This window comes from Phocoena sinus, chromosome 10 (assembly GCF_008692025.1).
Source record: "Phocoena sinus isolate mPhoSin1 chromosome 10, mPhoSin1.pri, whole genome shotgun sequence".
In the NCBI taxonomy this organism is placed as follows: Eukaryota; Metazoa; Chordata; class Mammalia; order Artiodactyla; family Phocoenidae; genus Phocoena; species Phocoena sinus.
The window spans coordinates 65,312,163-65,337,729 of NC_045772.1; the positions used below are offsets into that span (position 1 = coordinate 65,312,163).

The 25,567-nt window shown below is 58.9% G+C and overlaps 1 protein-coding gene across 1 annotated transcript in view; it reads left to right on the forward strand.

Annotated features, from left to right (window-relative positions):
• COL2A1 (collagen type II alpha 1 chain) overlaps positions 1–22,843 on the forward strand; it is a 30,812-nt gene extending 7,969 nt beyond the window's left edge. Inside the window, exons 9-54 of the mRNA XM_032646645.1 lie at positions 384–428; positions 535–588; positions 1,152–1,205; positions 1,986–2,039; positions 2,417–2,470; positions 2,599–2,652; positions 2,938–2,982; positions 3,533–3,586; positions 6,273–6,317; positions 6,788–6,841; positions 8,247–8,345; positions 8,658–8,702; positions 8,799–8,897; positions 9,062–9,115; positions 9,477–9,584; positions 9,986–10,039; positions 10,121–10,219; positions 10,371–10,424; positions 10,870–10,968; positions 11,363–11,416; positions 11,806–11,859; positions 12,200–12,253; positions 12,439–12,492; positions 12,714–12,758; positions 12,918–13,016; positions 13,218–13,325; positions 13,664–13,717; positions 14,020–14,073; positions 14,498–14,551; positions 14,900–14,953; positions 15,230–15,337; positions 15,937–15,990; positions 16,425–16,478; positions 17,172–17,333; positions 17,576–17,683; positions 17,890–17,997; positions 18,285–18,338; positions 18,483–18,590; positions 18,739–18,792; positions 18,934–19,041; positions 19,319–19,372; positions 19,828–19,935; positions 20,317–20,605; positions 21,058–21,245; positions 21,563–21,805; positions 22,262–22,843. Coding sequence (XP_032502536.1) covers positions 384–428; positions 535–588; positions 1,152–1,205; positions 1,986–2,039; positions 2,417–2,470; positions 2,599–2,652; positions 2,938–2,982; positions 3,533–3,586; positions 6,273–6,317; positions 6,788–6,841; positions 8,247–8,345; positions 8,658–8,702; positions 8,799–8,897; positions 9,062–9,115; positions 9,477–9,584; positions 9,986–10,039; positions 10,121–10,219; positions 10,371–10,424; positions 10,870–10,968; positions 11,363–11,416; positions 11,806–11,859; positions 12,200–12,253; positions 12,439–12,492; positions 12,714–12,758; positions 12,918–13,016; positions 13,218–13,325; positions 13,664–13,717; positions 14,020–14,073; positions 14,498–14,551; positions 14,900–14,953; positions 15,230–15,337; positions 15,937–15,990; positions 16,425–16,478; positions 17,172–17,333; positions 17,576–17,683; positions 17,890–17,997; positions 18,285–18,338; positions 18,483–18,590; positions 18,739–18,792; positions 18,934–19,041; positions 19,319–19,372; positions 19,828–19,935; positions 20,317–20,605; positions 21,058–21,245; positions 21,563–21,805; positions 22,262–22,408 — 3,855 coding nt within the window. The 3' untranslated portion in view covers positions 22,409–22,843. The remainder of the gene's footprint in view (positions 1–383; positions 429–534; positions 589–1,151; positions 1,206–1,985; positions 2,040–2,416; positions 2,471–2,598; positions 2,653–2,937; positions 2,983–3,532; positions 3,587–6,272; positions 6,318–6,787; positions 6,842–8,246; positions 8,346–8,657; positions 8,703–8,798; positions 8,898–9,061; positions 9,116–9,476; positions 9,585–9,985; positions 10,040–10,120; positions 10,220–10,370; positions 10,425–10,869; positions 10,969–11,362; positions 11,417–11,805; positions 11,860–12,199; positions 12,254–12,438; positions 12,493–12,713; positions 12,759–12,917; positions 13,017–13,217; positions 13,326–13,663; positions 13,718–14,019; positions 14,074–14,497; positions 14,552–14,899; positions 14,954–15,229; positions 15,338–15,936; positions 15,991–16,424; positions 16,479–17,171; positions 17,334–17,575; positions 17,684–17,889; positions 17,998–18,284; positions 18,339–18,482; positions 18,591–18,738; positions 18,793–18,933; positions 19,042–19,318; positions 19,373–19,827; positions 19,936–20,316; positions 20,606–21,057; positions 21,246–21,562; positions 21,806–22,261) is intronic.
• The last annotated feature ends 2,724 nt before the right edge of the window (positions 22,844–25,567 follow it).

Here is a 25,567-nt window from a genome sequence, read left to right on the forward strand (position 1 = left end):
AGGCCAGTTGCTATTGCTCTTGGAATGAGAACTGAAGAATGCAGACAGCAGCCACTGTTCTCCGGCATCCACAAGACTTCCAGCAGGAACTCTCAGCCCTGCAGCTCCCGCTTGGCACAGGCTAAATGAAACTCAGACTTTAGTAAACATGGCTGCCGTCCAGGGGAAAGCAAGGCCAGCTTCTCTGTCCAAATGGTACCTATAAATAAAAATAGATTGTTGCGAGGGGAGTGGGAAACAAGAGGGGGTGGCCACTGCAGGCCCCCTGCTCACAGAGTAACTCCTTGTCCTTTGTCTGGGCTGTTGGCTGGGAGGAGGTGGCACCCTGGAGGCTGTGGGTGAAGCATTTCCAGTAAAGCTCCTCATTTTCTGTTCCAATGCAGGGCCCCATGGGACCTCGGGGACCTCCAGGCCCTGCTGGTGCTCCCGTAAGTACTGGGCCTTTCCTTTTGGAAGGTGGAGACACAGACGCTTTCAAGCTCTCTGATGTCAGTTTGCGGGGGGCCAACCTGGTGTCCTCACCTTACTTTTTAGGGACCTCAAGGATTTCAAGGCAACCCTGGTGAACCTGGGGAACCCGGCGTTGCTGTGAGTACCTCCGTGGGCCCTGCCCTCCTTGGGGGGAGCTTCCAGTGATGTGCCACTCCGACCCCGATCCTGTCGCCTCCCGGGCTCTGCCCAGCACTTTCCACAGTGGAGGGCTCAAAGGAAACCCAGATGTCCCCTCTTAGCTCTGGGGGAACAGAGAGCCAGATGTGGCAAGAACCACCCAGGACTCTGTCATCTCAGTCCTTTCTCTGGGTCACCCCTGGCCTGTGCTGTCCACTGCCTCCCACTATGATCTGCTCTCTCTCAGCACAAAGTGGGTTCTTCCATCTTTTTTTTAATTGGAGTGTGGTTGAGTATTTTGGCCAAGCCGCACGGCCTGCCCACATGCAGGATCTTAGTCCCCTGACCAGGGAGCAAAGCCGCAACCCCTGCATTGGAAGCACGGAGTCTGAACCACTGGACTGCCAGGGAAGTCCCAGGGTTCTTCCATCATTTTTTCCTCATAGAGGAACTAGCTTCCAAAAGCTACAATCCCCAAATTTTGTCCGATTAGGTGTCTTCCCCCTCCAACCATCTCTTAAACGCTCCTATTTCGTTCGTAGGGTCCCATGGGTCCCCGTGGCCCTTCTGGCCCCCCTGGAAAACCTGGTGACGACGTGAGTATACCTGAGGAGTCAAACAAGTGGCCGCCTCACTTGAAAGGGCCCAGAGAGGGGGTGCTACGCAGTGATACAGAGGCACCCTCGGCTTGACCCAAGGGGGAGGCAACCTGAGAGACAGAGCTGGTCTGTTGGAGACTCGGACTCCGCCTACTGTCCACATTTCCACTGGCAACTTAGCTTGCAATTGCCTTGGGGACTTCTTTGGACCCACTGGGAAGGGAACTAATTAAAACATCATTAACTCCTGGAAGGGAAATTGAGAAGTGAGAGAAGGGAGAGGGAAAACACAAGGGGAAAGATGTAAGGAAGGAAAAACAAAGAAAGAAACACTCAACAGCCCAACATTATCTTAATTGTAAATGAGTTAGGAAAAGCTCAGCCTGAGTCAGGATGTCTGCAAGGGATGCAAACAAAGGGAAGAGACAAGAGTTGGCACTCGTGAATCCCATTAGGCAGTGAAAGTCTCTGAGGTTAGGGGGCCCTAGGCCAGTCAGCAGCGCCTATGAGAGGAGGCAGGGAGCCCACCAGGGGAGGCTGGAGGCCGTGGGGTTGGGGACGGAGGAGCTTGCCCAGGGCACAGGCAGCTGTGTGAGACAAGACACGGTGAGCCAGGGAAGGCATTCGGGGAAGTCTGGGACCTGAAGGAGGGGGGTGGAGATGAGGAAGCAGGTGGGCAAAGGCATGGCGGGCTGGGAGGAGAGACGGTGCTCCGAAGTGCGCCAGCTGTGCTAACGTGTCTTCTGAGGAAGCTGAGGTTCATCTCTCTCCCTTCAGGGTGAAGCTGGAAAGGCTGGAAAACCTGGCGAGAGAGGCCTTCCTGGTCCTCAGGTAAAGCCCCACCTTCCCCAGCCTCCAACATCATTCCCAGAGTCTCCCTCCTTGCAGCCAAGGCAGTGGCCTCCCGCCCAGCTCATCCAGTTCCGTTAGCTCACTCCTAAAGTTCCAGCAGTCTCCACGTACATCACACCTTCATGCTGATGACCGTGTCTCTGATCCTAGCATGGGCCCTGGGGGTCTGGCTGTTGTTCATACCCACTTTGCATAAGATGGGGTGAGGCACAGTGAAGGGGATTCTGGGATTGACTGAAAGATGGTCTCAGTACTGGGCTTCCACTGCTCCCTGGCTCCGAGGGCTCTGTAGCAGCCCAGGGCGGTCTTGACCCGGTTCTGCTCGGTGCCCTGAGAATCTCTTCTTTGGATTGCAGGGTGCTCGCGGCTTCCCAGGAACCCCAGGCCTTCCTGGTGTCAAAGGTCACAGAGTAAGTATCGTGGATTGAGGGTGTTGGAAGGAAGGGATTGACCAAGGGAGAAAAAAGCTTTTGAGGACATGAATCTTCCTATTTGGCTTCCCCAGAAGTGCGATTGGATATCTTCTCTCGTCCCATAGGGTTACCCAGGTCTAGATGGTGCTAAGGGAGAAGCTGGTGCTCCAGGTGTGAAGGTAAGGACCAAGAAGCACACGAGGACGGGGGACAGACAATGGGGAGATGCTACTGACCTCAGTGGAGTTAGGACATCTGAACAGCTTGGGTTAGGACAGCCAGTCCTACGTCCTAATGTACGAACGGCAGTTCTGGAAAGCTCTGGGAATTGTCCCTCACAGAACTAAAGTTTGGGGGTGTCAGTGCTAGCTGAGATGACCAGAGCTTTCAGCTTCTTCCATGGGAGTTGTGTGGGGGGCTAGCACTGGGGTCCCAGTCACTGACCCTCTGCCTCTTTTTTCCAGGGTGAGAGTGGTTCCCCAGGAGAGAACGGTTCTCCGGGCCCAATGGTGAGTATATGAGCATTCCCCCCCCCCCGGGAGGGCCTCTCTAGACACTCTTCAGGTACCTTCTAAAGCCTGGCAGGTGGCTTCACCGTAAACGCCATGGCTCCCTTTATGCAAAGTAGATACTCAGTTTTGTAGACTGATCTGATTATGAGCAAAAGGCAAAATGTATCAAGTAGTTGATTTGGTCAAGGTTTCACCAACATTTCCTTGAAGTAGCCCTGTTAGCACACTTGAGGCGTGCCTTCAATTTTTACAAATTTCGTTTATTTTCAACATTTTGGGGAGCTCATCTATTGCCAGAAGCAAGATGTGCCTCGAACAGGGCCCCCAGTAGGTAACCACAGGCGCACCTGTGCGCTCTGCCGTGGCAGAAGAACCTTTGGTGTGATAGGAGCGTCCTGAATCAGGAAGGTGAGGTCAGGGGCATCCACACCTTTGCCTCCTGGGCACTGCACGCTCCCTCCCCTCAGGTGTCCAGGAAGGGCCTGCAGGTTAAGTGATGGTGTCCTTGAGTCAACTCATGCTTGTGCTGTCCTGGTGTGTGTTCCAGGGTCCCCGTGGCCTGCCTGGTGAGAGAGGACGGACTGGCCCTGCTGGCTCTGCGGTGAGTAATTGACGAGACCGAGAGCCACCATTTTGTCCAGCACTGTCAAGTTGACGAGGCACTTGCATTTGGGGTTATTCTGCCTGACCCTCAAAACAAGCCTGCGGGGTGTAGAGAGTATCATCCTCCCGTGAGGATTCACTCTAGTGTACCCGTCACAAATTCCCAGGCGGGGTCTGCAGTCGGGGGACTGGGCGTGGGCCATGGGAGGGCTGGGTGGTAAGGGCAGGAGTATCCTTAACCAGCCTCGATTATTCAGGTAATCCCCTCAACAGCCCCACCTGCTCCCCATCAACCCCGTTCGAATTTATGGACAGACTTCAGTTGGCTAGAGTACTGTGCTCCTCTTTGTTCTTTCTGGTTGCTCAGATGCTGCCCTAGAAAAGTATTAACAGTCCAGGGTCAGCTCACATACTTATCGTTGGTGCACGGCTGGTGACACTATGATATACCAGTGGCCACCACTTCACGGGCACTCCCTCTGTTTAATACCTGAGATGCTTAGTCTCATCCAATCTTCCCTCAAATCCTGTGAGGTAGATTCTATTGTCCTCCCCATTTTAGAGAAGAAACTGAGGCACTGAACGGTTAAATAGCTTAAGACAAACTATACTTTGCAGCCTCGGACTCTGGTGGCCTCTTGTTCGTGGGGGAAGTTAAGAGCACGGGGATTTGCCATGGTGGAGGGTGCAGGTGTTTAGCTCTGATCCCTTAGCAATCGAGAGCCCTTGTGGGCGCCTGGTCAGGCGAGTGATGCGATGAAAGCTGTGTTTAAGAAAGATTATGCTCTCTTGTTGATTTCACACCCAGCCACCCAAGCCCTGAGGCCCCTCCTCACCGGTCCTTGCAGGACCGGCCAAAGTAAATCAGCTTCACTGGGTTTTACTGCTTTCCAGATAATGTATCTGTTTTGGCAGAAATTTCCCTCAAAAGCAGGTCAGTGAAATACCAAGCAGCTTCGACCCCCATTTGTCAGCCAGAGCTGTTGAAGTGGCTTGTCCCCGGGTCGCTTTGTGTGAGGGGATTAGAGAGCGCTGGACCTGCCGAGAAACACTGCGATTTCGGCAGGTTGTCAAGACCTGGCTTGTGGGGGCCATGGTGGCCACACTCCGTGAGGGGCACAGATGAGCTGCATCCCCGTTTTCCCTCCTTCCCGGGCACAGTAGACCCTGCTTCTCGCTCCTTCTCGCTGATTCCTGTCCCCGTGGTAGTCAGGCTGGCAGGGTGTGCACGGGACTAGGCACAGAAGATGGACAATGTCACGTAGTTCCAAGCGCAGGTCGGGGTTCAAGGCCTGGCTAGGGACTGGGCTGGGTTGGCCTCTGCCTGCTGTGGTCACGTGCCCCCCACCTTGGGCCAGACGGCGCCCACTCCCCAGCCTTGCTGCAGGAGGAGCCCTGGATGCCCGCCCAGCTCTGGCCTCCCGGGCGGCACTGCAGCTCCCCCTCACTCATGGCCAGCCCAGGCCTCTCCTCTGGCTGACCCCTGGAGGGTGGGTGCTTCTCGAAGCGGCCAGGCTAGTCCAGAAGGGGCTCTGGCCAGTGCTGAGGCTTTATGTTCCCCGTGACACTTTCTTCGGTTAAGTCTTCTCTTCCCTGTTTAATGCCAGTGGGGAGAGTCTCAGGAGAAATGGACCATGGCCAGGAGGAAGAGTTGAGTCTTCTTTAAAACAGGAGCTCCCCCTAAAGCATCCTTCTTCAGCTTCCAAGGAGAGGCAGAGGCAGGCAGACAGGGCTCAGCCGAGGTCCTCCAAGGACCAGGTGCCAGGCCCAGCTCCACCTAGCCTAACGGTCCCCTGGGCCTTGAGGGGCCTTGAGAGAGGCACTAGGGGTGCTCACCACAAACCCAGGAGAAAACCCTCAAAGGGCAAGGCCTGTAGAGGAAATGCCGGCAGCCTTGCCTTCCTGTGAAGGAAGTCTTGGGGCAGATGTGGTCCTCGGGCTCTGCCTGGTGTCCTGTCCCCATCACAGAGCTTCTTCCTGGGCTGCTGGCAGATGTCCTGCAGCTTCTCTGTTTTCCATAGAAGCAGGTGGTTTTCTGGGTTGGAGGATGGTGGGGCACAGATCCTGGAGTTAACCAAGCCTTAACCAGGGAGGTTACCCGAGTCCGGACGGTGCTTCCTGCTGTGACAGGCAGGTGGCACTCAGTCAGGGTCGATGCTTGGCCGTTTTGCTCTCCTTTGGCCCAGTTCACGGAATCTTTAAACGAAAACTCAGCCTTGAAGTTGGGGATACTTGGGGTCTAAACGGAAGTTTAAGAAATGATGAAACAGGGATTCCCTGGTGGCGCAGTGGCTGAGAGTCCGCCTGCCGATGCTAGGGGACACGGGTTCGTGCCCCGGTCCGGGAAGATCCCACATGCCGCGGAGCGGCTGGGCCTGTGAGCCATGGCCGCTGAGCCTGCGTGTCCGGAGCCTGTGCTCTGCAGCGGGAGAGGCCACAGCAGTGAGAGGCCCGCGTACCGCAAAAAAAAAAAAAAAAAAAAAAAGAAATGATGAAATAGCTGGAGAATTACCCAGGCTTTGTTAAGCTGAGAATAAGCCCGCTGCCCTCCTGGTTCTCCCAGCCGCCCTGGAGGACCTGCCAGCCTCGTGCTCAGCCCTGGGGTACCATGGGGGTGGGCTGAGGCAGGGAGGGACTGGACGTGCGCGCGCCTCTAACGGTGGCTGCTTCCTTCTCGCTCGCAGGGTGCTCGGGGCAACGATGGCCAACCCGGCCCCGCAGGGCCTCCGGTAAGTTCACTTCAGCCCAGGCAGGTCTGCCTGCGTCCCAGTCAGCAGCCCAGTGAAGTTGTAGTGTTTACTCGGTACGCAGGCCATGCTCTGGCTTCTACTGGAAAGGAGGAGAAATAATTTTTCATTACTGCAAGAGCACGTTGAAGAAGCTTTGAAGCAGCGGGTCATTTTTCTCAGCCACCCTTTTGGTAGTTTTCTTGAGGAGGGATAGAGAGGGAGGTGAAATAATCGCCCGCTTCTCACCATGTATTTAGTCAGAAACCTGCTTTGCCTTGTGAAGCCAGGCTTGGGGACACTGGCAGTGGGGACAGTTTTCACCCAGGGACTTTCGGCCACAGGGATGTAGGGCAATATTGGTACAAAGGTGGGACGGCATGTGAGGCGTGGGGGGCGGGGTCTCACTCTGGAGGCTGGAGAGAGTCTGCCGCGAATCAGCATTCACCTCTCCATCCACTTGCTTCCTCCAGGGTCCTGTGGGTCCTGCTGGCGGTCCTGGCTTCCCCGGTGCTCCTGGTGCCAAGGTGCGTGTCCTGCCCGTTGTGTCAGGAAGCCCGCTTTCCCCGTAACCCTTGCTGACTGCCCCCTGGATGACCCCCTTCCCTGTGGAGGCGTGTCCCCCACCCCCTCCCCACCTCCACTCTCCACGGAAAACGAGGAAAAAGCCAGGCACTTGGCAGAGTCACCAGCTGGAAGGGAAAGTAAGATGGAATGATAAAAAGCTGGAGATACAGTTACAGCTTCAGAGTGGGGCAAGGCAGAAAAAGGTGGGGAGACACCTGAGACCTGGGAGGGAGCAGAAGACCAGGAACCAAAGGGAAGAAGGCAAAGCTCAGCCGACTTAGACCCGGAAGAGAGTCGGAGGGAAATGGGCTCAGAGATGGTTCCACGCTCTCGCCGCTGCTTCATTTGGGGGCCTTGGCTCTCCCAAGCCGTGTTAATAGAGTTCTTCCAAGGATTAACAGAGGCCAGTGGGAGGCCAGCCAGTTCAGGGAAAGGCCCCTGTGGCCCAGGAGGGATTCCAATGCGCGTGTGTCCCTGGGAATTCTCTCCTGGTGCCCGCCAGGAGATGAATAAGGAGCCTCCATGCGGTCACTGGCATCAGGTTGCTTTTTCCCTCCTGGGGGTTTCCATGGCAACCAGACAGTGTCTGAGGCCCCAGGAGCCGGGTGAAGGAGACCCATTGTGAAGAGGGACAGCGGAAGGTGAGGGGGCCTGACCTTTAGAAAATAATAATTACAGAAGTAAAGCAAGAATGTTCTGAGAAGAAACCTGAGGAGGCTCTGCCCTCCCTCCAGGTCATCCGTCCTCCCCAGGGACTCCGCTGTCCAGAGAGCCTAGATCGCAGCCAGTTGTAACTTTCAGGAAAAAATGAAAGTAAAAGCAGAGGCCGTTTTGGGAAAAGTAGTGTTGGGGTGCTGGACCCAGCTTGCTTCTGGCTCCCTTCAAACAGGCTTGGCCCAGAGCCTGGGTCACACATCAGCCAGATACAAGCCAAGTGGTGCCCCGAGCTGAGCTGTTTGAGAGCCTCAGTAAAAGAGAAAATAGGTAGGGAAGGGGAGGTAGAGGTGCCTGCCCGTCTCAGCCATCTGTCCATCATCCCCACGACACTGGGCTGGCAGGGTCCCCCAGCTTGGGCTTTTCTGAACGGTGCTGATGGAACGAGCACGATGCCCAGGCTGTGGCATGAAACTGTGTGCTTGCTATTGGTGGTCACCGTATAGGGCGCAGATGGAGAGTAGAGTGGGTGGGGTAGGAAGTCATCAGGGCAGCGAGCTCAGCCCCGCGGCCCACGTGGGAACCCGGGTGCTCCGGAGCAGGGCTCAGCTTTTTGGTGCGTGTGTACAGCTTGCCCTGAACTGTTGCCGGCCCACGAGGTCTCTGTCCCCCTGACTTGCCCTCACTCCATCCCTCCCTATCTCTTCCCAGGGTGAAGCTGGCCCCACCGGTGCTCGAGGTCCTGAAGGTGCGCAAGGTCCTCGCGGTGAAGCTGGTACTCCTGGGTCCCCCGGGCCGGCTGGTGCCTCTGTAAGTGTAGCTTCTCTTTCGCCTGAAGGGTCTGGGGTCTGAGGCCTTGGCACACTTGACTCTGTGCTTAGCTATGAGGGAAGTGGCATCTCAATCATGAAACCTTCATTCTGGCTGAATGCCTGCCACCCCCCGCCCATCTCTAGAGACATGTCTCCCTCCATCGCCCATCCTCCCCCTGAAATGTCCAGCAGGGCCATGCCTGGAATGGACAGCTGCTGCTGCAGCCCCTGGACCTGGGGCCTGGAGGGCTAGAGATGGCTGGGGTTTATTCTTCGCTGCTTATTTTATAATGACAGTCTCCTTTTTCAGGGTAACCCTGGATCTGATGGAATTCCTGGAGCTAAAGGATCTGCTGTGAGTGCTGCCCTTGGACTTGGCACCTCCCCGTGGGGTCAGTCCCTCCATGCCCCCCCCACCTCCTGATGCCTCTCTCTCTGCTCACGCTGATAGGGTGCCCCCGGCATTGCTGGTGCTCCCGGCTTCCCTGGGCCCCGTGGTCCACCCGGCCCTCAAGGTGCAACTGGTCCTCTGGGCCCGAAAGGTCAAACGGTAAGATCCAGGATGAAGCCAAGGGCCCCAGAGTCAAAACCGCCATCCCTCCTTCCTGCGCTCACACCATGTCCTTTGGTGGGGCGCCTTTAAGGGTTTCGGGAGGTAGGGACAGGGCCGTGGAGAGAACCGAGTGTGAGAACCTGCCTTTCTCCTTTGTTAAGGGTGAGCCTGGTATTGCCGGCTTCAAAGGCGAACAAGGCCCCAAGGGAGAACCGGTGAGTATCTGGCCACCACGCCTGGCCCACTGCCCACCTCTGCAGGAGCTCTGTCCCCTAATCCGGGTCGTCTCAGGCCATGTCAGAGACGAGATATGACAAGGTTGAGAAGCTGTTGCAGCTTCAGCTCCCATCAGTTGGCCTGACCAGCTTGACCAGTTTGAACTTTATACTCTCTCTCTTCCCCCTGGGGCACTTCTGCTCTCGCCCACCCCCCGACGCTGATCCTTTGTGGCCTCACTTCCCCAGGTCCCCCAGCCCTGAAACAATAGTCACAGCCACTTCCTCCACACACCAGGCCGGTGCTCGCCCCAGGGCCTGGCGAAGACTCACCCTATTTCTCTTTTGTGCTGGTTCTCAGGGCCCTACTGGTCCCCAAGGAGCCCCCGGTCCTGCTGGTGAAGAAGGCAAGAGAGGGGCCCGTGGAGAGCCTGGTGGTGCTGGGCCCGCTGGGCCCCCTGGAGAAAGAGTAAGTGGGCCAGGAGTCGCCACGCTCATTGGGGTGTGACCTGGAGATGCAAGTCCGGTCCCTGTGGCTCTGGGTCTTTGCGGAGTCTGTGGCCTCCTAGACGTCCTACTTCTCTTTTCTCCACCCACCACCATGGGGATAGGAAACCTTCTCCTTCTTTGTATCTCTCCACCCCCACCTCCCCGGGATGGCATGAAATAGTTGTAGCTCCTTCCCAGAAAGGTGGGGACAGGCCCGAGAAGTTAATCGCTCAGAATCTTGCAGGTCGTAGCTACTGCACCACAGAAATTATGGTTGGCGGGTTCGTAGGATGGACCCCCTGGGGTCCGGCGAGGCTCTCTGCAGCCGCGGTTGGGTCAGGGGCCACCCTAACTCAGTCTCTCCTCTCCACTTCTCCCTAGGGTGCTCCTGGCAACCGTGGGTTCCCAGGTCAGGATGGTCTGGCAGGTCCCAAGGTGAGTCGGGGCACAGGGGCTGGGGCCCCCACATCACTGGTCAAATGGCTTTCTGCTGACCCCCTGCCTCCTCTTGTGTAGGGAGCCCCTGGAGAGCGAGGGCCCAGTGGTCTTGCTGGTCCCAAGGGAGCCAATGGTGACCCTGGTCGTCCTGGAGAGCCTGGCCTCCCTGGAGCCCGGGTAAGTAGCAGAGCTGCTTTTGTCCTCGGCTTCTGACTTTGAGCAGACCCCTCATGCCCTGCCCCACCTGGTCCCTCCGCCCCTGTACTGCCGGGTTTGGGCGGTCCTGAGGCTGCCCTGACACCCATCCTCTTCTCTCTCCTACACAAAGGGTCTCACTGGTCGCCCTGGTGATGCTGGTCCTCAAGGCAAAGTTGGTCCTTCTGTAAGTCCATCATCTGGGGTCGTTGGGAGGGGTTGGGGAAATCCTTGGGGAGGCAGATGGGAAAAGAGACAGGAGTTGGGTAGGGGCAGCCCGTGAATTTTGAGAATTGGGGTGGGGGACAGACGGTAGGTACTAGGGCCAGGTGTGGCCTGTGCAGTGGCTGTTGAGTTCTGGAAATGCCACCCCCTCGTGCATTTGGGCCTCTTCTGTTGGAGGAAGACAAAGCATGATGTGCAGTTTCAGGGACAAAACTTATAAGCGAAGGAGGTGCCTTGCCGCCGATGGGGCCTGTGTGGGCTGCTGTTTGCGAACTCGGTCAATCCCACGTGCTGTCTGGCTGGCCAGTGCCCAGCCCTGAGCCTGCTACGTAGTAGCACTTAGTAGATACTGGATGGACAAATGTGGTCGAGCGTCCGTGTTCTGAGAATGGTGTCCTCTCTTTCAGGGAGCCGCTGGTGAAGATGGTCGCCCTGGACCTCCAGGTCCTCAGGGGACTCGTGGGCAGCCTGGTGTCATGGGTTTCCCTGGCCCCAAAGGTGCCAATGTAAGTAACCACCTGCCCTTCCATTTCCTTCCCTATGGTGCTACTACCTCCCTGCCCCTGGGGAAAGGGCTGGCCCTGAATAGAGTTATCCCGAGGGCCATGATGAGCAGAATCCATGGTACCCTGGGCAGCTTGGACCTCCACGCCCCGTAGGAGTGAATGTGATCGGGGGAAACGCAGGGCTCTTTAGAGCCCTTGGGACATCTCAGCCATGACGTTGATCCATGGGGCAGCGCTATCAGTTCACACCTCTGAGCATAAGAGAGGTGCTGACACTTGGCTTTGGCCTTTGCTCTCCGCGAGGCCGTGACCTCAAGCCCCAATCTCCCAAGCTGGCCGTACCTTCGCTCCCACCAGAGCCCTCCACCTTATGGCCCCGCACTCTTTCTTCCAGGGTGAGCCTGGCAAAGCTGGTGAGAAAGGACTGCCTGGTGCTCCTGGTCTGAGAGTAAGTACCCTCCCCACTGCCCATGCCTTAGCGTTTGCTGCACCCCTGCAAGGAGAGAGCATCCCTATGGCATGCTTCTGGGACCCCTAGTTGGCAGTGTGGATTCCTGTGGCTGAGCCCATGCTGCTCTGGGGCCCTGCTCTGGGAGTCCGCACGGGGAGACTTCTGATCGCTGACAGCAGCCCAGAGAGATGGAGGAGGCTCCCATGCTGAGAAGGACCGAGGGAAAGAAGGGGGCCGGGGAAGGACAGGAAGGGAAGGTGTGGAAATGGAGTTCAGCCAGGGGATCATCTAGAAACTCTGGGCCACACAGTACACCCGCCTGGTCCTGGGGTCTGTAGAACTGAAGAAGAGTGTATCGGTACATCACCCCTTTCTCTCCCCTCTAGGGTCTCCCTGGCAAAGATGGTGAGACAGGAGCTGCAGGCCCCCCTGGCCCTGCTGTAAGTACCTGCCCAGCCTCTCCAGGTGGCCTGTGGGCAGGAGCTTTGTGGGTAGAGGTGGGGAGTAATGGAGCTGACAGGTGTGGATCTGGGCTGATCCAGGACACCTGGCCCAGCCTGAGCTGAGGCAGGGCATCCCAGGAGGCAGCCTGGACCCCATCGGGGTTGTCAGGGGTGCGGGTCACTGGTGGGAGGACAGCGAGGCATGCACACCTTGCTTGGGCAGTGGGGCAAGGTGTCGCCTGCCCTCCTGCAGGCCGGCCCCAGGCCCCTCTAGGCCTAGATGAGGCTCCCAGACTCTCTGGAGGTTGGCTCAGCTCGCCTTTGTCTTCCTCTGCAGGGACCTGCCGGTGAACGAGGCGAGCAGGGTGCTCCTGGGCCATCTGGGTTCCAGGTAGGCGTCTGGATCCCGTCCACACGCAGGGCTCTGGGGCAGCAGCAGTGCCCCCTTGAGGGGGACCCAGGGATGAGTCTTCCCTGAACCCCCTCCCCTACACCTGCTCTCGCACTGTGCTGGCCTCCCTTCAGGGCGCGGCAGCAAACACACTCCTTTCCTAACCAAGTCACTTTGGCTTCTAGGGACTTCCTGGCCCGCCCGGTCCCCCAGGTGAAGGTGGAAAACCAGGTGACCAGGTGAGTTTGGGGCTCTTTGAACCTGTAGCCTGTTTAGGTGGGAAGATCTATTCTCATGCCCAGGAGGCAAGGGTAGGAGGGGGCACAAGGAGCCCCATGAGGCCAGGGAATGTCCAGGACCTGCTGCCCAGGTCTGAGCTCAGCCCCCAGCCGGAGGGCAGCTCAGCCAAGGATCTGGGACAGAAAAGCCTCTGCTCTCTCACACATCCTTTGTTCTTCAGGGCGTTCCTGGTGAAGCTGGAGCTCCCGGCCTCGTGGGTCCCAGGGTGAGTGTCCCGTCCACTGTTTCCGCGCGGCCTCCTTGGGCCTGCTCCCTCCCGTGTGGTTCTGCCGTGCATCCCAGCACAGCCGCCCTGGGTCTCCTTTCTCTCTGGGCCTCCGCCCCATCTCTCTTGCCTGACTCCTCCTTGGTGTCTCTGTCACAGGGTGAACGAGGTTTCCCAGGGGAACGTGGCTCTCCCGGGTCCCAGGGCCTCCAGGGGCCCCGCGGCCTCCCTGGTACTCCTGGCACTGATGGTCCCAAAGTGAGTGAGGCGGGTCCTGCTGGCGGGGGTCCTCTGGGCTGGAAGGGGAGCGGGCTCAGGGGGGATGAAGATGGAAGGAGGGAGGGATGGAGGATGAGACAGAAAGGGGTCTGGGCAGAGGAGGAAGGGAAGGAAAGGGGGCTTGGGGCCTGGGGGGCCCAGGGGAAGTGCTGCCCTCCACAGACTCCTCTCCCACCGCAGGGCGCAGCTGGCCCAGGTGGCCCCCCTGGGGCTCAGGGCCCTCCAGGTCTGCAGGGGATGCCCGGTGAGAGAGGAGCAGCTGGCATCGCTGGGCCCAAGGGAGACAGGGTGAGTACCAGGCTGAGCGCGCTTCCGCCACAGCTGGGCTTCCCCACACTCCCTCCCGCTCCCCACGGCACCAGGCAGTGAGGGTGGGTCCCCGTTACCCTCTTGAGGAACTTGGAGACCCCTCCCAGGCTCTCCATTTGACCTTGAGTGACATCCTGCCCTGACACTTCCCTCCGTCTCACTTCTGTTACTCCTCGTCACCCACCCTGAGACTGCAGCAAATCCCTCTTGGCCAGGCTCTGAGCTCTGCCTGGAGCCCCATTCAGGGGGGGCACTGAGCTGGCAAAGGGGATCTTGGAGTGCCTCCCTAAGGTGGCCCGTTTTTCTCTATCCCACAGGGTGATGTTGGTGAGAAAGGCCCCGAGGGAGCCCCCGGGAAGGACGGTGGACGGGTAAGTGGATGCTGGTTGCAGGCTCCCTGGGGTTGGGATGGGGACGGATGCAGGGGACCTCATGCACTCAGGGGACAGAGGGGCAGCGTGTGGGCATGGTCTCTGCTCCTATCTCAGTTTTGTGGGCTGGGCAACTACAAGGACTTCCCTGTCAAAAGTGGGGGCCCCAGGGTGAGAGGGAGCTCTGGGGGCCACGCGAGGGTACACCAAGGTCCGTTGGGTGCAGCGTCTCCAGGATCCCTGTTGGACTCCGTGTCCCTGGCTGCCTCTCCCTGCCCCTCACTCCGCCTTCTCTCCCCCAGGGTCTGACTGGCCCCATTGGCCCCCCTGGCCCGGCTGGTGCCAACGGTGAGAAGGTGAGTTGTGGATCCCTTTCCTCGCTCTGCCTCACCTCCCCCATCGAATCTCCTTCTCACCTCCTGCCAAAGACTGCTCTCTCTTCCCCTCGCTCGATACCTGTCGGCCTCCTGCCTTGCAGCGGCCACAAGGAGTGGAGGGTGGGGGCTCTTCTTAGAGGCAAAGTCATGGCTGTGTGCACCACCGAGGAGAGCAGTTGGATGGGGGTATGGGTGTCTTCAGCAAAGACCCCGAGTAGGTGCAGGTATGGCCAAAGCAACAAGGGGAGAACATGCCACGGGTCGGAGGGGAGACCAGAGCCCCCGTCCCCCCCGTCAGGGCTCTCTGGATGCACTTTGCTCTGGAAGGGCCCCCTCTCACCCTACATCCCTCATCCTTGGCTTTTGTCCACCCCCCCCCCCCCCACCCGCTGACCCACTTTAGGGCGAAGTTGGACCTCCTGGTCCTTCAGGAACTGCTGGTGCTCGCGGTGCCCCGGTGAGTATCTGCCCCTGAGCCTGGCCCTGCAGGCCCCCCGGGCACGGCTCCCACCCTGCCCTCTGGGCCTGGGGGGGTGGGAGGAGAGATGAGAAAGGAAGGGAGAAGGCACATCCCCCCCCATGATGTGATTAGGGTGGAGGGCCTTCGGGTCCCCAGATCCTCTGACCGCGAGAGGCTTTCTGACCTGGGTCCCTTTATTTAGGATGGAGAGCTTCCCGACCCCCTTCTCTCTGAGGGTTACTGTACAGTAGGCTAGGCTGGGCCAGAGCGGGCTCTGGGCTCACAGGAGGGAACAGAGCAGGCCGGCAGCTGAGCCTCACCCCTCCCGGCCCTCTTCTCTCACAGGGTGAACGTGGAGAGACTGGACCCCCCGGGCCCGCTGGATTTGCCGGTCCTCCTGTGAGTATCTCTGTCCACCCTCCCATGCCCTCCACTCTGGCCAGCTCGAGTCATTCCCAAAGGACACCTTCCCGCCTGCGGGGGAGGGAAGGACAGGATTTAAAGAAGAGGGAAGCGGCTCCTCTGCGTCCACATCTCCACAGCGATGTGACAGTCCTACCCGAGACTCGGTGTCCAGGCCTAGGGTGGACGCACACACTCACACAGTCTCTGGCCCCTTTGGAGGAACCTCGAGTGTTTTGCCCGCACTCACTGGCCTCCTCCTTCCCGGAACAGGGTGCTGACGGCCAGCCCGGTGCCAAAGGCGAGCAAGGAGAGGCTGGCCAGAAAGGTGACGCCGGTGCCCCGGGTCCTCAGGGCCCCTCTGGAGCTCCCGGGCCTCAGGTGGGTAACGCTGAGCTCCCCCTGGCAACCGATCCCACAGGGTAGGCGGTGCTGGGTGCCGGGAGAGGGGCCTGGGCAGGCAGAGGTGGCTAGGAGGCCTGGGGACGCCCGCCTGTGTTTAGGGCCCTCCACCCAGCAGACTCCGGCGCCTGCTGCCGCAGCCACAGGACGCGGAGGCTGCAGGGAGGAGGAATTTGTGCTCAGGGGTAAAGGTTCAAGGAGCCAAGCTGGCTTTCAGGGTGTGGGTGTGGGTGTGTGGCTGGGGGCCGACACAGGGTACCAGCCGCTGGGTCTCCCTGAGCACAGAAGGCCTGGGGCAGAGCGGCCAGTCTCCTGGGAGACCTTGGACTGGCTCTGAGGACACCTGATGGGCCTGCCCTCCCCAAGGGCTCCTAGAACACGAGTCTCCTAGGGGTCGGGGTGGCAGGCCCACCTGTGACAGCCTCTCCAGGCTGGGATTTTAGTGCTGATAAAGCTGCGTCATTGAGAACCGAGCTCTCAGGAGTCCCCGGTGCGGGCTCAGAAGGGACCCGCGCCCAGAAGCCCACAGCCCTCCCCCGGGGCGACGGGGCCTCACCGTCTCCCTCCTTCCTCCCCAGGGTCCTACTGGTGTGACTGGTCCTAAAGGAGCCCGAGGTGCTCAAGGCCCCCCGGTGAGTGAGGCCCCCATTCCCACCGTCGCTGGGCCAGGTGGAGGGCACTGTAGGGGCAGTGGCTTCTCTCGCACCCACCCCCCAGGCCTCAGGAAGGAGGCCTGGCCTCAGAGACCCCACCCCGCCTCCTCCCCTCTCAGCCCGAGCCCCTCCCACACAGAGCCCATCCCGCAGCCGGGTGGGAGAGAGGGCGCCCCTACAGCGCTGACTGCCCCAGCCTCATCCTCCCCCTGCAGGGGCTGGAGGCTGAGAAGCTGCAGCTGTCTGAGGCAGTGGCCAGACCTGGGGGGCCCTTTCTCCCTCTCTAGCTCTCCTCTTGCTGCCGTGCGCCCCTCGCCCCTTTCCAAACCAGCCTATGAGACCCCCGCCCCCAAATTTGATTCTTGGACCTCCTGAGGGTCTGAGGTACTCAGGGTCCTCCTCTCGTCACATAGGGAGCCACCGGATTCCCCGGAGCTGCAGGCCGCGTCGGACCGCCAGGTTCCAATGTAAGTGCTGCCCCCGGCTGTTTCCTCCCTAACTCCAGGCATGGGAGGCACAGGCAGGGGTCGAAGAGTCTGGCCCAGTCCCCCACACGTCTTTGTGCCCATCCCCACTCCTGGGAACAGCAGTTAACTGACCACAGGGACCCGCCCTCCTTGTAGACAGCTGGGAGCAGGGCGGGGGGCCCTCTTGCTGGCCACGGTCTTCTGGCTCCGTGGGCAGCACAGGGCTGGTACAGTTGCTTTCATCGTGGACGCACACTTCTTGAGCACACTGTGCTTTGTAAGAATGTCTGCATCTTGCTCCTGGGGAAAGTCCCCCAGCTCACCACCACCGCCAAGTGCAGAGGGAGTGGGCGCAGAGGCTTAGCGGCCAGGGGTGAAGCTGGAGCTGTTCCTTGAGGACCAGTGGTGGGACTGAGGCCACAGAGGACCAGTGGTGGGACTGAGGCCACAGGAAAGGAGGCAGGAGGGAGTCCAGGTAGATCAGAAAAAGGAAAGTGTGCAGAGGCTGGAGAAGCCAGGCTGGCTTGAAGCCAGAGCTCACTGGGGGAGAGAAGATGGAAGAGGTAGCCCGGGGTGGGGGTCAAGCTGCCCTTAGGGTGGAGTAAGCCCCCAGAGGGTCACCGTGGCTTTGGCAGCCTGGAAGGATGGTGAAGGGTGAGATGAGTTCTCACGTCCTGCATTTGCTCCTTCTAGGGCAACCCTGGACCCCCCGGCCCCCCTGGTCCTTCTGGAAAAGATGGTCCCAAAGGTGCTCGAGGAGACAGCGGCCCCCCTGGCCGAGCTGGTGACCCTGGCCTCCAAGGTCCTTCCGGACCCCCTGGCGAGAAGGGAGAGCCTGGAGATGACGGTCCTTCTGTAAGTCCCACCCCAGGCTGGGGAGCCCAGGGCCAAGGTCCCTGGAGCAGAAGTGTGAAGGGCACGTGGGCTCGCAGAGCCCAGAGTGGGGGGAGCACGACTGTGCGGCTGCCGGGGAGGGGCGGGCGCTGCAGAGAGAAGTGCCCTGACCCCTGCAGTGGGCAGCTGGCCACCTCACGGATGGGCGGGGGGCGGCTCCGTGTCACTTCTCAAGTTCTCACCTCCCTCCTCTCCTCCCTCAGGGTCCCGACGGTCCTCCAGGTCCCCAGGGCCTGGCTGGTCAGAGGGGCATCGTTGGTCTGCCAGGGCAGCGTGGTGAGCGAGGATTCCCCGGCCTGCCCGGCCCATCGGTGAGTGGGGATGCCCCTTCCTCCGGGCGAGCTGGGCCCAGCCTGGCTCAGGTGGAGGCCCTTCACCCGGCGCTCTCGGTGGCCTGGCCACCCCGAGGCTGCCACCACTCCATACCGTCTGAACTGACCCCCGGTCAGCGCTCTCCCCAGAAGGGCTCAGAGGGGCCTCGGAGCGCGCACTCCTTCTCCTTGTTGCTGTCCCCCAGGGTGAGCCTGGCAAGCAGGGAGCTCCTGGAGCATCTGGAGACCGAGGTCCCCCTGGCCCCGTGGGTCCTCCTGGCCTGACTGGTCCTGCGGGTGAACCTGGACGCGAGGTGTGCAGTGGGATCCACTGTGGGGTAGCCCGTTCTAGGGAGAGGGGAGTCCTGGAGAAGGGGGTGACAGATGGGCCGAGCCCAAGCGCCCAGATGTGATGGGAGGGTGGTGATGGGAGAGAGAGGGCACAGAGACTAAGAGCTGGGCCCACGGCGGGTAGGCAGGAGGAGGCTGGTTGAGAAAGCCTTGGCTGGAGGGGAGGGCACAAACCTGGGCTCCTGAGGGAGGATGGGAAGCAGAGGCGGGGATGGTGGGCAGCTCTGATGGCGTGTTTCCCTTTGCGCAGGGAAGCCCTGGTGCTGACGGCCCCCCTGGCAGAGACGGTGCAGCTGGAGTCAAGGTGAGTATCGGGGTCTCACTCAAGGTGAGTACGGTGGGGCCGGGAGGACATTCCATTGGCCTGGCAGGGCTGGGGTCAGAATCACATCTCTCCTTGCCTCTTCCGGAACGTTCCTCTCTGAGCCGGAGACCTCTCTCCTGACAGGGTGATCGTGGCGAGACCGGTCCCTTGGGTGCCCCCGGAGCCCCAGGGCCCCCTGGCTCTCCTGGCCCCGCCGGCCCAGTCGGCAAGCAGGGAGACCGAGGAGAAGCTGTGAGTATCTTCGAGTCAGTAAAAGCCACGGTGGAGGAGGGTGGCTGCGTGGGTAGGGAGCTTTCCACCACCCGCCCTCCCCCACCCCAGGCCCCGGGCGCGTCCCTGTCCTGACTGTGCTCTGACGCTGCCCCCACTCTCCCCACAGGGTGCACAAGGCCCCATGGGACCCTCAGGACCAGCTGGAGCCCGGGGAATGCCAGTGAGTATCTGAGCATGCTGTGCTGGGTCCCCGACAGGCAGGTCCAGGGGGCAGCAGGGACCTGGGGCTCCTCGGCTCGGGGGAGGCTGGCAGAGGCTGGCCTGAGCTGACCAAACCTGTGTCTCTGTGTCTTGTTCCCAGGGCCCTCAAGGCCCCCGAGGTGACAAAGGAGAAACGGGAGAGGCTGGCGAGAGGGGACTGAAGGGACACCGTGGCTTCACTGGTCTGCAGGGTCTGCCCGGCCCCCCTGTGAGTGCCGCAGGCTGCGCTTGGTTCCCCAAGGCGTCCCACTTCACAGAGCCCACTGGAGTTTCCCATGCTGCAAAGACGACTGGGGATCATCCTGAGAAATGTGCCGGGCCTCCTCAGGGTTGGAGGGAGAAGCACATGGAAGGGGCGCAGGGGCGGGACGTGTATGCGCTCCCCCAGCTCCCAGGATATATACGTATTCAAGAAGGCCTCCTGACGTGGAAGACGGGGCCCTGTCCGTGCTGACCTCTGACCTTTGCCTCTTCCTGCTGCACAGGGTCCCGCTGGAGACCAAGGGACTTCTGGTCCTGCCGGCCCTTCTGGCCCCAGAGTAAGTGAGACGGAGTGAACCCTTCCTCCGGGGTGGGACCAGGGTGCTGGTCCGGTGTTTGGTGAGGAGGGAGATGTGACAGCTTCTGGGGAAGCCTCGGGCTCAGACGCCTCACTCAGCAGCAGAAGTGGGACTGGCTTGGTGACACTGTGGCCAGAGAAGTACCTGAGGTCATAGGACGACCACGAGAGCAGCTCTCGGCTGTCAGACAGACTCCCTGGGAATAGGATTTTACAAAGAGGATTGTAGGGAGTGAGAGAGCCGTGAAGCCGTCCTGCCGGTTCTTGGCCACAGGGAGACCAGCGTGGGGTTCCATGACTGAGAAATGGGAAAACTTGGGAAGAGAGCAGCTATGAGTGCTGCCAAGACGGCCGCCTCACCAGCCCCGGCTTCTCCGGGACCTTCCCTTCGTCGATGGCTCTCTTCTCACTGCCTTTCTCCCTCCCGGCCTGCAGGGTCCTCCTGGCCCCGTCGGTCCCTCTGGCAAAGATGGCGCTAATGGAATCCCCGGCCCCATTGGACCTCCTGGACCCCGTGGACGTTCAGGCGAAACTGGCCCTGCTGTGAGTGACCTTCCTGCTGTCTGGGGTGTTCCCGGCACCGGGAGGCTTGAGCTCTCTGACGTGAAGGGCTTCTTTCGGTGCATCAGCCTGCAGCTAATGTGACAGCATCCTTTATCCTGGGAGCTCCCTGGAAGTTCAGAGTCCATGAGACATAGAAGAGGGGGGCTAATGAAAAAACAGGGAGGATTCTATGGTTTTCTTGGTCTTGGCCTGCTGCGCACGCGCGTACACACACACACACACACACACACGCACACACACACACACCCAGCCTCATGGAACTGGGAAGAAGACATCCTAGTACGTTTTAGCAGGTGGGGATGGACACAGGAGGGGCGTCTCCCTGTAATCCCTGGCTGATTTCTCTGTTTCCTGCTGCAGGGTCCTCCTGGAAATCCTGGACCCCCTGGCCCTCCAGGTCCCCCTGGCCCTGGCATTGACATGTCCGCCTTTGCTGGCCTAGGCCAGAGAGAGAAGGGCCCAGACCCCCTGCAGTACATGCGGGCCGATGAAGCAGCCGGCAACCTGAGACAGCACGACGCCGAGGTGGACGCCACACTCAAGTCCCTCAACAACCAGATCGAGAGCATCCGCAGCCCCGAGGGGTCCCGCAAGAACCCCGCTCGCACCTGCCGGGACCTGAAACTCTGCCACCCTGAGTGGAAGAGCGGTGAGCCCGGAGGGCAGGATCCCCGCCCCGGAGAATAGGAAGTCAGCCCGCTGGGCACGGCCCCCTTCAGAAGGAGGGGCAGAGTCGGGCCTGGAAGGGTCTATCGCTGGTGGTGGCTCCCCCACTTCACAGCAGAGAAACTGCAGCCCTGGTCCCGTCCTGCCATGGCCACATGGTGGAAGTGACTTCAGGGTAGAGTTCCATCCACCAGGCAGGCCCTGCCCCTGTCCCTTTGCCTGCCCCCCTGTTTAGCCCTGGACCTTCCCATCCGGGTCTCCTCGCCCGGATCCCTCCCTCTCCCCTCCCTTTGGCCGCAAGTGGCCCTCACACCCTGCTCCTCTGCTCCTGGTGTCCCCGTAGGCCTTTCTGTCACCCCAGGCAGGCCTGGCCCTCTCGGGAGCGTGTGTCTGTGCCTGTCTGAGCCCTGATGGGGTGTTGCCTCTCCGCTGCAGGAGATTACTGGATCGACCCGAACCAGGGCTGCACCCTGGACGCCATGAAGGTTTTCTGCAACATGGACACTGGCGAGACCTGCGTCTACCCCAGCCCAGCCAGCGTTCCCAAGAAGAACTGGTGGAACAGCAAGAGCAAGGACAAGAAACACATCTGGTTTGGAGAAACCATCAACGGTGGCTTCCACGTGAGTCCCCGCTTGCTCTAGGCGAGGGACGGTGCCTCAGAATCCCCCTCTGCTTTCTCCACGGCAGTCTTTAGCGCCTTGCTCACATTCTCACTGGATGGGGGCGGGGGGAGAGTTAAGGGGAAGAAGGAAAGAGGAGGAGGGGGATGTTTTCCCACTTCGAGGTGGAGGAAGAGTCCTCGGAGGCTTGCTCCACTCCCCGGAAGCAAACATGTCTTCCCAGTGACCCCTCCTCAGCCCCCTTCAGCTCCTGCGAACCCCGCTCGGAGGGCCCTGTCCCCCCGGGGCCTCACGCCACGGCTCTCTGCCCCTCCCAGTTCAGCTATGGAGATGACAACCTGGCTCCCAACACCGCCAACGTCCAGATGACCTTCCTGCGCCTGCTGTCCACCGAGGGCTCCCAGAACATCACCTACCACTGCAAGAACAGCATTGCCTACCTGGACGAAGCCGCTGGCAACCTCAAGAAGGCCCTGCTCATCCAGGGCTCCAATGACGTGGAGATCCGGGCCGAGGGCAACAGCAGGTTCACATATACGGTTCTGAAGGATGGCTGCACGGTGAGTCAGGCCGGCTGGGCCGCCAGAGAGATGAGCCACCCGGGGCCCCGGGCTACAGCAGGCAGAGGGCTGGTCCACAGCAGGCATCGTGGCCCTAAAGGGGCACGAGCGTGACGGGCTATGTGGGGACGACACGCAGAGCGACAGGTGAGGGAGAGGGGCGTGTTGTTCTGTCCCGTCCCCTCCCTTGGCTCAGCGTGTCCGGTGACCTGGAGGAACATTCATGCGATGTGTGTGGGCCTCTGCCCTCGCAGGCTGGGTCACTGTGGACAGTGGGGAGGAGAAGGGCTGGGGGAGGAGGCCCTGCTGCTGAGGACTGGAGTCGAGGCGGAGGCCAATCCAAGAGAGGTCTAGGCCCCCCGTGTGTGTTCTGTGCCTTGTGTTCAGTTTTGGGGTCCAGGGCAGCTGGCACCGGATCGTAAGGCATCCACCGACTCTCCTCTCTTTCTCCCCTAGAAACACACCGGTAAGTGGGGCAAGACTATGATCGAGTACCGGTCGCAGAAGACCTCACGCCTCCCCATCATTGACATTGCACCCATGGACATAGGAGGGCCCGAGCAGGAATTCGGTGTGGACATAGGGCCTGTCTGCTTCTTGTAAAAACCCGAACCCAGAAACAACACAATCCATTGCAAACCCAAAGGACCCAAGTACTTTCCAATCCCAGTCACTCTAGGACTCTGCACTGAATGGCTGACCTGACCTGACGTCCATTCATCCCACCCTCTCACAGTTTGGACTTTTCTCCCTTCTCTAAGAGACCTGAACTGGGCAGACTGCAAAATAAAATCTCGGTGTTCTATTTATTTATTGTCTTCCTGTAAGACCTTTGGGTCAAGGCAGAGGCAGGAAACTAACTGGTGTGAGTCAAACGCCCCCTGAGTGACTGCCCCCCAGCCCAGGCAAGAGAACCCCCCCTTCGGGTGCCGGGCGCAGGAACTGTGTGTGTCCTACACAATGGTGCTATTCTGTGTCAAACACCTCTGTATTTTTTGAAATGTCAATTGATATTAAAAACAAAAAAATTATTGGAAAGTACATATTGGCTTGTGCTTTGTTCTTTATTTTTCGTTAGTCCTGGAGTCCGTGGGCAGGACAGAATCCTCTTTCGTAAACTTTGGCACCAAGTGGAACCCAGGGGTGAACTAGGAACAGAGACCAAGGTTTGGGAAGGGAGGCATACGAGAGGGGGCGGCCTTGTTCCTGAGCATAAGCCCAGACACACCTCTAGGCGGATTAGTGCAAGAGAAAAGATGCTCTCTGAACTCCGACGGGGAGGTGGGGCCTGCGTCGTGCCACTCAGGAGAGACCAGAGACGCCCCGAGGGAGGGGGGCGGTGCATGGTGCCAGGGGGAGGGCAGGGGAGGGAATCCACAGAGGCCCACAATAAGTGCACACAGTCAGACAATCTATTTATCTGTATCTTTCCCTCAGACTTCAGTTCAAGGAGAAGTGTTAGTGCTGAACACTCGCCCCACCCCTTATTCCTTTTTCCTGGCCCCCGTTCCTCACTTGCTGGGCTGGCACCTAAAGCTTCAATGGATGTCTTCTCAACACACGGAGGGACAGCCGATCCCTTCTTGCCTTCCAAAGACTTGTGTTATGTGGGGCAAAAATGAGGAAGTGGTCACCTTTTCCACTAGAGGGGGCCAGTTCCCGACAAACTAAAAGAGTGAATCGCAAACATAAGAACACACAATTAGAAGAGCTATCTCATAATTTAAAATAAACAACCCTTCCATATACCAAGAGAGCTAGTGGGGGCAAGGGGGAGAGGTCTGCGGACGCTTATGGAAGCCTCTCAGACCACATATGGAGCTGAACAGTGGAGTCTGGTTCCAACCTGTCAGCCACACTCAGCGCCTATCCTGCTTCCTAGCTCACTTCACTGCCCACAGTGGTGTCAGAGCGACTTATTCCAAAGCAGCTCAACAGATCGTGAGCATCAGCTCAGTCCCTGGTAAGAGGAGTCCCATTTGCATCAGGATATAAAGCTGATCCCTCGTAGCCCACCCATTTCCCGGGTACCCAGTCAAACCTAGAAATAAGAGCAACTACTGCATTGGTAACTGATGAATGAACCAGAAGGGAAGAGAAGCAGCGGGACAGAAAGCCCTGCATCTGTGGTCAGATCAAAACGCACCACCCTGGGTGACAGTACTGCACTGCAGTATTACTGCCCCCTTGTCCCGACCTGGGCCAGAGGCTCACCACTAATTCCCATGATCCCTGATGCCCCAGGAAAGGCAGAAGGTCTCTCGAGGCACAATAACCTCTCATAACATTCTGACCCCGGCGGGACTGAGTGGATAGACCTGGCTTACTAGCTGTAGGCCTCAGTCAGGCTACTGTTCCTTTCTTGAGCTTCCTCGTCTCTACGAAAGTGTCCTGCCTCCAAGGGCTTTTGCTTTTTGCACTGAGTGGAACCCAGGAGTCTGACCCCAGTGAAGACTTGCTCAGGACCCTGGATCCTGGGTAAATCACAGACCAACTTCTGAAATAGTTTCCCCTTCTAAACAAGAGAAGAAACACAGAATGCACAGAATGAATCTCGAGGTGATGAAGAAGCTTACTTATAAAGGCAAAGAATAAGGATTATTTTGCCCAGAGAAATACTTAGGACCCCTTAGATTCACGTAGAGCTTTTACAAACAGGCTGATTCTTTTTTTTTTTTTTAATGTGGACCGTTTTTAAAGTCTTTATTGAATTTGTTACAAAATTGCTTCTGTTTCGTTTTGGTTTTTTGGCCCTGAGGCATGTGGGATCTTAGCTCCCTGACCAGGGATCGAACCCATACCCCTTGCATTGGAAGGCGAAGTCTCAACCACTGGACCACCAGGGAAGTCCCCAGGCTGATTCTTTTAATAGTTTCACATCTGGGGCTAAAATCCCTAGAAGGACAGGTGACCCAGCGGTCTCAGGGATCCTGCTTTGGGGTAACTAGTGTCGCAGAACAGACGGTGGAAGTATATTGTGGCCTATATGGGACCCAGTGAGTATCAGAGGCTTATTATGGCATATGAAACATCTACCTATGACTCTGGACAAAAACGCATAGAAAATGCAACCCTTAGCATATAGCAGGTGCTCAATAAATACTTTTTTTGGAACGAGTAAATGAATAAATGGAGATTTCAACCAGGGGACATGGTGTAAGTACTTTGAGAGTTAAGAAAGAGGTCACAGCAGAGGCCAACCCAGAAGCTACAGAGAAAGATCTCTGGTGAAACTTCATCTCCAAGAAACACATTCCTGCACTCCAGTCAAGATGGTGGAATAGAATGATGTGGAACTCACCTCCTCCCACAAATACATCAAAAAATACCAAAGGAAAAATTCTCACAGAATACCTACCCATCACTGGCAGGAGACCTCAAACACCTGAAAGGACAAGAAGGATCTCCACGTAACCGGGCAGGATGAAAGAAAAAAAAAAAAAAAGAGGAAGTGGGATGGGACCTGCTCTCCTGGGAAGGAACTGAAGGAGTGGCGAGGTTCCTGCACCCTGGGAAGCCGCCTCACTGGTGGGGAGATCAGCCAGGACAGAAAGGGAGCTCCAGAGGCTCAGAGGAGAGCACAATTGGTTTGTGGCAGGCAGAACAGAGAGAGACGTACACAGGTGGTCCATGCCACTTCTCTGTGCACCCCAGCCAGAGATGCGCAGCTGCTGGTATGGGTGGGGGCTGGGTGCTGGAACGCAGGGTTTAGAGAACAGACCTGGGGAGAGGACTGCTGTTGGCTGCACGGAGACAGCCGGA